Source organism: Euleptes europaea, chromosome 4 (assembly GCF_029931775.1).
Source record: "Euleptes europaea isolate rEulEur1 chromosome 4, rEulEur1.hap1, whole genome shotgun sequence".
Taxonomy (NCBI): Eukaryota; Metazoa; Chordata; class Lepidosauria; order Squamata; family Sphaerodactylidae; genus Euleptes; species Euleptes europaea.
Window position 1 is genome coordinate 10606248 of NC_079315.1, and position 12995 is coordinate 10619242.

Genomic DNA, 12995 nt, shown 5'->3' on the forward strand with positions numbered 1-12995 from the left:
ATTTTGAACCTTGGGGTCCCTGCACCGAACAAAAAAGTCCTAGTGGTCCCTGGTCAAAAAAAGGTTGGGAACCACTGATTTAACCTATTTTCTTAGCATACTAAATAAAAATTTTCTAGAGACATAATTTTAACTATGATAGCTACGACCATGCAGCAAAAAAGAAGAAAAAGAAACGAACAAACAAATTATACACGTTACATATTTGCATAGTCTTCAGATCTTTGTGTTGATTGTGCATGCCGTTTCCAACCGCCAGAGGTCGCCTCGCTCTCCCCCTGCGTTTCCCCGCGTTTTGCCCACATTTTCAGGGACCTGTTTTATCTCGAATTTGAAAATGCAGGGAAACGCAGGGAGAGAGCGAGGCGACCTCTGGCGGTTGGAAACGGCATGCATAATCAATACAAAGACCTGAAGTCGCCAGAGGGGTGACCACGAGGAAAACAGCCGTGCATAAAAGGCCTATCTTTCTGGAGTTTTGGCAGCCACAGCGTAGTTATTTCTCTGGCCAGTGCTTGTACGATGCTGGGAAACAATATCTGCTCGGAATTTGCAGCTGTAAAACTGGGTGTTTATGGAAAAACTTGCCCATCAAATTAATTTACTCAAGGGATTGGGTAAACAGAGTTTTTCAAGCCAAATGGCTTTCTTTTATTTGTTTGAGAACTTGTGTGTTGCAATCTCCAGTAAAAACATGGTTTTTTTAATCGACCTAGTTAATTCTTTATACGTGTGTGTGTGTAAAGTGCCGTCGAGTCGCAGCTGACTTATGGCAGGACCCCTTATGGGGTTTTCAGGGCCAGAGACGAACAAAGGTGCTTTGCCAGTGCCTACCTCTGCATAGCAACCCTGGTATTCCTTGGTGGTCTCCCATCCAAATACTAACCAGGGCTGACCCTGCTGAGCTTCTGAGATCTGACAAGATTGGGCTATAACATGCTGTCTCTCTTCCCAAATTATATATAAAAGAGCCAGCGTGGTGTAGTGGTTAAGAGTGGTGGTTAAGAGCAGTGGACTCTAATCTGGGGGACCACATTTGATTCCCCCTTCCTCCACATGAGCAGCAGACTCTAATCTGGTGAACCGAGTTGGTTTCCCCACTCTTACACATGAAGCCAGCTGGGTGACCTTGGGCTAGTCACAGTACACTTAGAGCTCTCTCAGCCCCACTTAACAGTTAGAGCGGCTCTTCAGTGGAACAGGCTTCATCGGGAGGTGGTAAGCGCTCCTTCCCTGGAGGTTTTTAAGCAGAGGCTAGATGGCCATCTGTCAGCAATGCTGATTATATGACCTTAGGGAGTTCATGAGAGGGAGGGCATCTTGGCCATCTTCTGGGCATGGAGTAGGGGTCACAGGGGTGTGTGGGGGAGGTACTTGTGAAATTCCTGCATTGTTCAGGGGGTTGGACTAGATGACCCTGGTGGTCCCTTCCAACTCTATGATTCTATGATTCTACCTCACAAGGTGTCTGTTGTGGGAGGGGGAGGGAAGGTGATTGTAAGCTGGTTTGATTCTTCCTTAAGTGGTAGAGAAAGTCGGCATTAAAAAACTGACTCTTCTTCTCCTCCTCCTCCTTCTCCTTCTTCTTCTCCTTCTCCTCCTCCTCCTCCTCCTCCTCCTCCTCCTCCTCCTCTTCCTTCTGCTTCTTCTGCTTCTTCTTAGTCTTCAGTGCTGGCTTCTTCCATGTTCATTAGCAATATCTGTATATTTGTATATGTATAATTAGAGTCCAGTAACACCTTAAAGACTAACAAAATTTCTGGCAGGGAATGAGTTCACGAAAGCCCTGCCAGAAATTTCGTTAGTCTTTAAGGTGCCACTGGACTCTTGCTCTTTTCTACTGCTACAGACAGACTAACACGGCTACCCATCGTGATCTATACGTATAATGTATATCTGGGTTATTTTGTTTCCTCCTCAGGTGTGAAATCTGGCCTTTCCTGTTTCTAAAATTAAAAAAGAAAAGCTTTTTAAAAAAGAAAGAAACACGTTTAAGCAGACGAGGGAAGCTAAATAACCAAGAGGCTCTTTGCAAGATCTGGGGATGGGAGAAGTGGCCCCTAATTCTACAGCAAGGGGACTGAGCAAGAATGGAGGATGATCTAATTCTCAAATATTCTGTTTTGAACAGGGAGACAAACAGCTGCCAACCTTCACTGCCGTCTGTGAACATGATGGGACCTGGCACCGCCCCATGCCCCGATGTCAAAGTGAGTTGCTGGTCGTTGAAGTCTGCAATGGGATCCGAGCAGGGATGGCCCTACCATGATACGGAGTGAGGCAGTGGCTCCAAGAAGCTGATTTTGATTATCTTTCTGGACTTTTGGCAGCCACAACTTAGTTATTTCTTTGGCCAGTGCAGTGGTATTCAGTTTTTGAGGGATGCTGGAAAACCATATCTGCACAGGATTTGCAGCTGTAGAACTGGGCGTTTACGGAAAAACTTGCCCATCAAATTCATTTACCCAAAGGGTTGGGTAAACACGGAGAATTTAATGCATTGTTAAACTGTGGAACTCCCCTGTCCCAGGATGTGGTGATGGCTGCCAACCTGGAAGGCTTGAAGAGGGGAGTGGACATGTTCACGGAGGAAAGGGCTATCCATGGCTACTAGTCAAAAGGAACACTAGTCATGATGCATACCTATTCTCTCCCGGATCAGAGGAGCATGCCTATTATATTAGGTGCGGTGGAACACAGGCAGGATAACGCTGCTGCAGTCATCTTGTTTGTGGGCTTCCTGGAGGCGCCTGGTTGGCCACTGTGTGAACAGACTGCTGGACTTGATGGGCCTTGGTCTGATCCAGCAGGGCTTTTCTTATGTTCTTATTTTTAGTACTGTTAAAGAGTCCCCACCCTAACCTGCATGGCCCAGGCTAGCCTGGTCTCCTCAGTTCTCAGAAGCTAAGCAGGGTTGGCCCTGGTCAGTATTTGAATGGGAGATCTCCAAGAAAGTCTGGGGTTGCTGTAAGCCTGCCCAGCAGGGCTTTTAGTGGGGAGAGGTGTTGCGGCGCCCTTTAACCCCTGGAAACACACCAGAAGACTTCATGGAAGAGTTCCTTACTTTCCCTACTATTTCCATAACTTGCTTTCTCTTGTAGTTGTGAACTGCGGTGAACCCAAACATCTGACCAACGGGATCACTGAGTACACATCCAGTCCAGGGAGTAACATCTACCAGTCAGTTGTCAGATACCGCTGCAATGAGCCCTATTATCAAATGGTCACCACTAACGGGGCAGGTGAGTCCTGGCCCAACCAGAACTAACCTTCTTTGGGCCCATTCTTACCGAGTCCTGCTCCAACTCTCCGCGCTGAATTCTCCTTACCTTCTGAGAGGGTTCTCTCAGCAGCCAGCATGGCAGGCATGAGGGTTCTTCCCCGTGACTTCGGTCCTTTCTAGACCTTTCTAGAAGATCCCACAAGAGCAGCAGGGAAGGTCTACTCACTACCACGTGGTCCATTCTGTGGGTGGAAACTGAACCTCACAATGCTGAGAGGGCCATGGGTGTGGGATAACATCCAAGACCCCTGAACAAACTTTGGTCTACATGGGTGGTTGGGGTGTCAATTCTGGGTGGGGAAATTTCTGAAGATGTGGGGGTGGAGCCTGTGGAAGGGTGGAATTTGGGGAGGGGAGGGACCTCAACAGGGCATAATGGCGTAGATTCACCCTACAAACCAGCCATTTCCTCCAGGCAAACTGAGGTCTAGAAATCAGTTGTACTTCCAGGAGATCTTCAGGTAGGGTTGCCAACCTCCAGGTAGTGGCTGGAGATCTCCTGCTATTACAACTGATCTCCAGGTGACAGAGATCAGTTTCCCGGGAGAAAATGGCCGCTTTGGCAATTGGACTCTCTGGCATTGAAGTCCCTCCCCTCTCCGAAACCTGCCCCCCTCAGGCAGGGATCCTGCAACTCCCGTGACCCTTGCATAGCGAAATAGACTCGCTGCAGGGCCAAACGCAAGATGCGCTTTCTGCAACAAACCAAGCAGAAGATTCTCCCAGGCCACATCGTACTTGCATTACGAGGAGACATTTTAGGAACTTCCGGTTTGATGTTTGATCCCTGAACTGGGGCCCAGAAGCTGAATTCCCGATTCAGAGGTGCTCTTATATGATTACCCAAACAGGCTGACGCTTCTGAACCGCCCTTCTTGTCCCCACTGTTCTTGTTTCTTCCTTCAGGTGAATATTCTTGCTCTGCTGAAGGCTCCTGGAAGAATAACAACGATGCTGAGGACATCCCAGTGTGCCTGCCAGGTGAGCAGGGCTCATGGCCCACCCCAGCTTTTGGTGCTACCCCGTCAAGTCGCTTCCGACTCATGGCGACCCTATGAATGAAAGTCCTCCAAAATGTCCTGTCTTTGACAGCCTTGTTCAGATCTTGCAAACTGAAGGCTGTGGCTTCCTTTATTGAGTCAATCCATCTCTTGTTGGGTCTTCCTCTTTTCCTGCTGCCCTCCACTTTTCCTAGCATGACTGTCTCCCCCACCCCATCCCCGTACTGGCCTCCAAATTAGGAATAACCTTAATAGTAAAATAGGAAGTCATGTCAAAGAAAGGGAGCAAGCAAGAACAGGAGGGTGGCAGAGGACGGAGATGAAATCGATGCAGCTCTTTACCCGTTGCAAAGTTCTCTTTTTGTGTCGAATCCTCGCCTGCATGTTTTCAGCTCTTTGTTTCTGTCCTTGGCCATTTATGCACGGCTGTTTCCTCGTGGCCACCCTGCCGACTTCTTGGGGGCTTTGCTTTGATTATGCATGCATTTTCGACCATCAGAGGCCGCCACGCTCTCCCCGTGTGTTTCCGTGCATTTTCCCCATGTTTTCTGGATGCTGGCTAAACACAAATCCAGAAAATGCAGGCGAAACATGCGGAAACCTGGGGGGAGAGTGAGGCGACCTCTTGACAGTCAAAAAATGCAGGCATAATCAAAGCAAAGCCCTGAAGTAGTTGGCGGGGTGACCACAAGGAAACAGCCATGCATAAATGGCCCTTGTGTCTTTAAGTCCCTGTTTTTTGTCTTGTTTCATTCTTCCTTCTGGTGTTCTTGTCGTTGTTGAATGGGGGACCACATACTTTGAACTCTAAAGATTCTGCGATTTATCCAAGCCCTGGCCCTCTGGTTATAAAAGATTTCCACTCAAAGGGCTGTAAAAGTTCTGTGCATGAGACCTTCAAGGGAATGTGTATTCGGTGCTCTAGTGTAGCGGTTCTCAAATCTTTGAAGCCGGGCCCGCTTCTAAACTTTTACTCTCCTTTTCGAGACCCACTTGTCAACTAACTATCCTACTGTTGAAGGCTTTCACGGTCAGAGTTCATCGGTTCTTGTAGGTTATCCGGGCTGTGTGACCATGGTCTTGGTATTTTTTTTCCTGATGTTTCGCCAGCAGCTGTGGCAGGCATCTTTAGAGGAGTAACACTGAAGGACAGTGTCTCTCGAGTAACACTGTCCTTCAGTGTGACTCCTCTGAAGATGCCTGCCACAGCTGCTGGCGAAACGTCAGGAAAGAAAATACCAAGACCACGGTCACACAGCCCGGATAACCTACAAGAACCGATAACTATCCTACATTCCCTTCCCCAACATGAAATCCAAGTTAACACTGACGAGTGTGTGTGTGTGTGTGTGTGTGTGTGTGTATGTCTGTCTGTCTATACACACACACACACATATATATTTATATATATATATATCCCCCCATATTTAGAAATACAGGTTGAATATCCCTTAACTGGACATCTAAAAACCAGAATGACCCGAAAAGTAGACCTTTTGAGCAGGCATTACTCACAGGTCCTCAGCCGACCCATTGATGGCTCAATATACGCAAAATTATTTAAAATATTGTTTAAAATTACATTCAGGCTATGTGTATCAAGTGTACATAAACCTTAAATAAATTTCATGTTTAGACTTGGGTCCCTTCCCCAAGATATCTCATTATGTATATGCAAATATTCCAAAATACAGAAAGATCCGAAATACACAATACATCTTGTTCCAAGCAGTCCGGATAAGGGATACTCAACCTGTATATAACATTACTGAGCCACAGGCTGCATTTGCACATTACACACAAGCAAACCTGAATTTGCTATCTAGCCTCCCAGAGTTTCCTCTCCTGGCTCACCCTGCTTCTCGCTCTCTCTCCTTGCCTCGCAAAAGAGCCATGATCCACTTTCCACCCCAACCGACAGTTTGAGAACCATTGCTTCAGTGTATTCAGGGGCCGGTCCCAGTAGCCAGACAGGCTGCAGATGGCCTGAAACAGTGGTCGGCGGTGATGTCTATAGCCTAGAAGAGGAACTCAGAGGTGTTGTAGGATTCACCAGGGTGTCAAATAACCGATCAGGAGGCAAAGGTGGGAGGTAACAGATGCGAAGGAAGTAGAAAACCAGCTGCAGAATAGTCTAGTAGCCTCTCGCAGCAATAATTGCCCGATCTTGCAGGTGCTGTAGAACAGGCAGTAGAGTGATCCTGGCTGTCCTAAACGAACTGACTTCCAGGTACAGTAGTATTGCATAGCCAAGTCTGAAACTACCTTCCTTCGAACAGCAGCTTTGGTGGGACAGTTGGTGGGGGCTCGGCATCTGACCTGCAGCCCGTAAGAGTGGACGATGCTAAGTTAAGCAGGCTCTCAGGAAACGGAAGAAAAATTAATTGCATGAGATGGGTCTGATATAGGCCTTTTATACATGGCCGTTTCCCTCATGGTCCCCCCTTCGGCGACTTCTGGTCTTTGTTTGGATTATGCACGCCGTTTCCGATTGTCAGAGGCCACCTCTCTCTCCCCGCTCATTACTGCACATTTTGCCCACGTTTTCAGGGACCTGTTTTATCACAAATTTAAATGCACGGAAATGCAGGGGGAGAGCGAGGCAACCTCTGACGGTCGGAAAGGGCATGCATACTCAAAACAAAGACCTGAAGTTGTTGGAGAGGGGATCGCGAGGGAAACAGCCATGCATTAAAGGCCTCAGTCTACTCAGGGCCAAAATTCATGTTACGTGTAACACAAGTTGGGTCACGGGTGCCTGGCCTGGCTCTCAGTCACATATTCACATGGGGACTAACCTTTAAAAACCTCTCCATCACTGCACAGCTTCAATAGCTGTAAGGGAGAAGGAGGGGCTTCAGGCTTCCCTCTCATGCCATTTTTGCCAGTGGACACAGCCGCAAGGGGGCCTCTTTACCTCTTCTTCGGGTTCTGTTGTCCATAGCAGGGCATGTGGAGCCCACGGAAGGGGCAAACAGCCCCCCTGAAGCTGTTTCGACTGGCAAAAACAGGGCAGGAAGGAAGGATGAAGCCCCTACTTTTCCCTTGCAGCATTTTGAACTACAGGAAGCAATGGCGAGTGTTTTAAAAGGTTGGTCTCTGTATGAAAATGTGAGTAGAGATGGATGCTTGCAACCTGACGTATCACACATAACGTGTATTTCGGCCCTCGGACATATGCTATTAAACAATCATGGAAAGAGGAAGAGGACAAAACAAAATGATTAGGAAGTGGGAATAGCAATGTTTCCAAGTACTGTCTTCCTTTCTGAGCATCGTCCCCTTTTGTAGTGTGCGGAAAGCCGGATAATCCAGTCGAGCAAGTCCAGAGGATTATCGGCGGCAGCATAGCACAGCCGGGCAACTTCCCATGGCAAGCAAAGACTGTGCTCTCCGGGGTCGGGCGTGCCGGAGGGGCGTTGCTGGGTGACCGCTGGATCCTGACCGCCGCCCACACCGTGTACCCCAAGGGGCGATCTGAACTTGAAGAGAGGAAGAGTCTGGAAGAGATGGCTGAGAAACTGGAAGCCTTCTTGGGCTACGTCAATGTGACCGAACTCCACAAGTTGGGCAACAAGCCCATCCGCAGGCTCTTTGTGCACCCAGACTATAACCCTGACGATGAGCAGAACTTTGATGGAGACGTCGCACTCATTGAGCTGCGAGACCCCGTGACTCTCAGCCACAATGTCCTGCCCATCTGTCTCCCGGATCCCCAAAACACTTCTTTCTATGGTTCAGGGCGGGTGGGCTATGCCAGTGGCTTCGGCGTGGAGAAGCAACATCTCGCTGATAAACTGAAGTATGCAATGATCCCGGTGGGCAACCAGGCATCCTGCCGGGAATGGCTGAAGGGGAAGAAGATCCATGGGAAGGATCCAGTTTTCACCGCCAATATGTTTTGCGCGGGTTCTCCTGTGGAAGGGAAAGACACCTGTCAAGGTGACAGCGGGGGGGCCTACACTGTGCTTGACCCGGAGACTGGGCGCTGGGTGGCCACGGGCATCGTCTCCTGGGGCCTTGAGTGTGGCAAAGGGTATGGCTTTTACACCAAAGTCGTCAACTATCTGGACTGGATCAAGGGCATTGTGGGTCAGAATTGGGTCTGAAGGGCTCTGAGGCTCAGCAATGTCATATAGGTAACGGGGAGCACAGCCCTTCGAAGCAGGGCCCTCAAACCAATTCCAGACTTAAATAAATAATGCATTTAAATAAAATTTGTATATTACCACAAACTCAATGTAGGTATGTTTTTGACACGTCGAAGTAAATGTAAAATTATTCATGATATATTAAATGAAAATTATCTTTCCTTTTTTTGAAAACAGTGGGTGTCTTTAATTCGTTTTATTTGTCAATTCCCTGTTACAGTAACATACCAGAACCAAAGTAGCCCAAAACGCCGTACTCCACATATTAAAATTGCACATACCACTTAATCGACTAAAGTTTGAGTGTCACTGATCCACCAATTACACCAGCTAAAGGAAAGATTTTATTTCATTGTGGTTGATTAGCCAATGGAATATGTTACCAGGGCATTAAAATAAGCCAGGCAGAGATGTTCTGCACTGAGGAGGACCAGTAACAATGTTTTGAGGAGCCTCTCGGTTCTACAGATGGTTGTATGGGGTGGGGAGGTTGGTCACCTTTAGCAATAGAGATAAGAACTCCAGGTTCTGGGAGGGGAGCAACTTCTATCCTGGCTCCCTCTAAGGCCATCAAGATCACAGAATTGAGACACCACATTCCATTCAATAAGTAGAGAAATTATGGTCTGTCACGTGAGAGAACTGGGAGGTTTTAGCTGCAGATAAGAGGTCCCACTTCTATCTCGCGTTGACCCTTTTGGTCACCTGGTCAGCAACCATTAATTGAGCTCATCAGCCATGATCTGATTGGTCAAGAGCACAGGACAACTCCGCATCTTTTTGACACATTAGCTTTGTTCTTGGATCCTAGACTATGGTTCTATGATTTGGGTTGCCAGCCTCCAGGTACAGCTGGAGCAAATATGCACTTGTACTAAAATAGTCAAGCTTAGAGGAAAATATAGTACCTGGCTGTTATGAAAAGCACGCAATAATTGAAAAATGCAGTGAATTTTAGTGAGAATATGTGTAGAAATACAATAAAGGAAACTTAGAATCTATACACCTTTTAGAATCTAGACACCTTTTGCCTGTTGGCTTGTTCCTGCGCCTGTGGGATTTGAACACATATGAACTTTATATGAGTCCTGTGGGACTTTTAGCTAAGCATTGTTAAGAAGATATAGTAGACAACTCTGTTTGACATAGTTGTAGTGTGTTTTATGTTTGGTTGTATTTAAGTGTATAGATTCTAAGTTTCCTTTATTGTATTTCTACACATATTCTCACTAAAATTCACTGCATTTTTCAATTATTGTGTGCTTTTCATAACAGCCAGGTACTATATTTTCTCTAAGCCTCCTGCTATTACAACTGATCTCCAGCTGATAGAGATCAGTTCACCAGGAGAAAATGGCCGCTTTGGCAATTGGACTCTATGGCATTGAAGTCCCTCCCCAAACCCTGCCTTCTTCAGGCTCCACCCCAAAAACCTCCCATTGGTGGCGAAGAGGGGCCTGGCAACCCTATCCATGATCCTCCTTTGGACCTTGTGATTCTTCCTTGCTATAGGGGACTGGATATCCTATCGGCCCCTGACTCCAAACAAAGTGGAATTCTCGATGGGTAACATCTTGATCTTGCTTCTTGAATTAATGGCTGACTGTATGGGTAGTTCGTTGTTCAGCTTTATTTTAAACTGCCTCACTTGCTGTTTGACCTTTTAGACATATTCTTGCACAATTTTACTGATTATATTTTGTTTAGTTTTTGACTCAGGTTGGCTTCAGTCTAATTCCAGTACCAGCTTAGGTCTAATTCTAGTACCTTGACCACAGTGCTACATCTACCAGGTTAACTATTTTGTGAAACTCACATTGCAAATGTACTACCTAGCAGGGCTGACTTTCTGACTTTAATCCCAGGAAGACTGGAAGCTCGACCCTTGGCTTCTGGCTTTTTGGGTTAGACCAAGAGAAGCATCATCAGCACATATACACAATCTGATTCTTCCGATGGGAAAAATAGCGCAAGGTGTCCAGGCATGCTGAGTCTCCTCTATTCCAACGCCAATGAGATGGTAATCACCTAAAATGGCAATTAAAACCACGTGCAAAATCAGCAACAGGGCACCAGCATGGTATAGTGGTTAAGAGCAGTGGTTTGGAGCGGTGGACTCTGACCTGGAGAACCGGGTTTGATTCCCCACATGAGCGGCGGAGGCTAATCTGGCAAATTGGATTTGTTTCCTCACCCCTACACATGAAGCCGGCTGGGTGACCTTGGGCTAGTCACACACTCTCAGCCCCACAGGGTGTCTGTTGTGGGGAGGGGAAGGGAAGGTGATTGTAAGTCGGTTTGATTCTTCCTTAAGTGGTAGAGAAAGTCAACATATTTTTTTTTTAAAAACTCTTCTTCTCTCTTCTTCTATCTCCACTTTAGAGGCTTAGTTGGGGGTGGGGGACAGTTTTCACCAAATCTGTTAACAGAGCAAGCCTGATGGAAATTCCCTAGGCGCAGAAAGCTGCCCTGATCACCAAGGAATTTCCCAAAACCTGAAATCTGGGATTTTGACATGGAAAAAGAATGTCATTGTCAGGGTTGGGCTACAAAAGACATTAATAAGCTCAAGGGTGTGCATTTTCCCTTAGTATCTATTGAGTCCAGATGGGGAAAACCCAGCCTGCTTGGTCATGACTCCTCAGGATTCTGACCCCGATGTTTAAACAGCTGCTGCCAGCACGGTTTGTTTTTTTTGTACAGGCAGCATTCAATAGCTAAGGCTTAAGAATCCCAGTTTCCGGTGTTTCGATTTTGCAAGACAACGTCCAGTAATGTTGACAACAATTATTTGGCGTCTTGGTAATTTTTTTAAAATTGATTTCATTTATGCGTTAAATGCTGTCAAGTCACTTCTGACTCATGGCGAATTAATCTCCTCCAAAATTAATTACTCTCCTCCAAAATGAATTAATCTCCTCCAAAATGTCCTATTTTTAACAGCCTTGCTAAGGTCTTGCAAACGGAGGGCCGTGGCTTCCTTTATAGGGTCAATCCGTCTCTTGTTGGGTCTTCCTTTTTTCCCTGCTGCCTTCAGTTTTTCCTAGCATGATTGTCTTATCCAGCGTCTCTTGTCTTTTCATTTCATTTATACCCCCGCTTTTATCCCCAACGGGAATCCAAAGCAGCGTACAACATTCTCCTCTTCTCCATTCTCCCTTGCCTAATTTTATTTTCCAGCCTTGGAGACCATGGAAATATTATCACAGGACAATTCCCTGATGGGACAGTCTCTGGATCTAAAACAAATAACAGTGTGATGATGCGTATTTATTCTCAGCACACATTTTGGAGGTTTTTTTTTGTACATGTAGCTCTTTTACTGCCTGTTTTCTCTGGGAAATGTTAGAAGGATGGGATTTTAGAATTGTGTGTGTGCAAGTGCAGATCTTGCAAATTGAAGGCTGGGGCTTCCTTTATTGAGTCAATCCATCTCTTGTTGGGTCTTGCTCTTTTCCTGCTGCCCTCAATTTTTCCTAGCATGACTGTCTTTTCCAGTGACTCTTGTCGTCTCTTGACGTGACCAAAATACGATAGCCTCAGTTTATTCATTTTAGCTTCTAGGGTCAGTCCAGGCTTGATTTGATCTATAACCCACTGATTTGTTTTTTTGGCAGTCCACAGAATCTGTAACACTCTAATTTTAGAATTAACAAAGTGTAAAGGGATAATAAGTAACTAGTTTGTGTACTGCCAGTGTAACCAATACTTTGGACTTCCAGGTTGTTCGAATGAAAGTTGCACAACATGTCAACACTTGACAATTTGGAGTATCAGGCCCCATACCCAGAGCCCCAGATTCAAAACAAAGCAGAGACTTTAAAATTTACAAATATCAGTGGTCTAGGAAGCCCCCCCCCCACAAAAAATTTACTATATCAGATAAAGTTTACTATATCAGACAATGAAGTAGCACTCACAATTTTGCAGCATAGTGTCCTTTTTAATATAATCAAAGATAGTATTGTGTTGTTGTTGTTTTTTGCCATCAAGTCACAGCTGACTTGTGGCGACCCTGTGGGGTTTTCAAAGCAAGAGACAATGGGATGTGGTTTGCCATTGCCTGCCTCCGTGTCATGACCCTGGTATTCCTTGGAGGTCTCCCATCCAAATATTTGCCAGGGTTGAGGCAGAGAGTGTGTGATTGGCCCAAGATCACCCAGCAAGTTTCCATGGCAGAGTGCGGGTCCAAACCTGGGTTTCCCAGAGCCTAGTCCAACACGTTGACCACCACACCATGTTGGCTCTCTATTATTGTATAGCATAGGACAATTACAACATTATTTAAAAGATCAAGTCATAACTGATTTATGGCAACCCCGTAGGGTTTTCAAAGCAAAAGACAATGGGATGTGGTTTGCCATTGCCTGCCTCCGTGTCCCACCCCTGGTATTCCTTGGAGGTCTCCCATCCAAATACTTATCAGGATCGAGGCTGAGTGTGTAAGAAGAAGAGTTGGTTTTTCTATGCCGACTTTCTCTACCACTTAAGGAAGAATCAAACCGGCCTACAATCACCTTCCCTTCCCCTCCCCACAACAGACACCCTGTGAGGTAGGCG

The 12995-nt window shown here is 46.3% G+C and overlaps 1 protein-coding gene across 1 annotated transcript in view; it reads left to right on the forward strand.

Annotated features, from left to right (window-relative positions):
* Positions 1-8404, forward strand: part of C1R (complement C1r) — a 32092-nt gene extending 23688 nt beyond the window's left edge. Inside the window, exons 8-11 of the mRNA XM_056848408.1 lie at positions 2132-2210; positions 3102-3242; positions 4190-4264; positions 7576-8404. Coding sequence (XP_056704386.1) covers positions 2132-2210; positions 3102-3242; positions 4190-4264; positions 7576-8393 — 1113 coding nt within the window. The 3' untranslated portion in view covers positions 8394-8404. The remainder of the gene's footprint in view (positions 1-2131; positions 2211-3101; positions 3243-4189; positions 4265-7575) is intronic.
* Positions 8405-12995: the final 4591 nt, after the last annotated feature.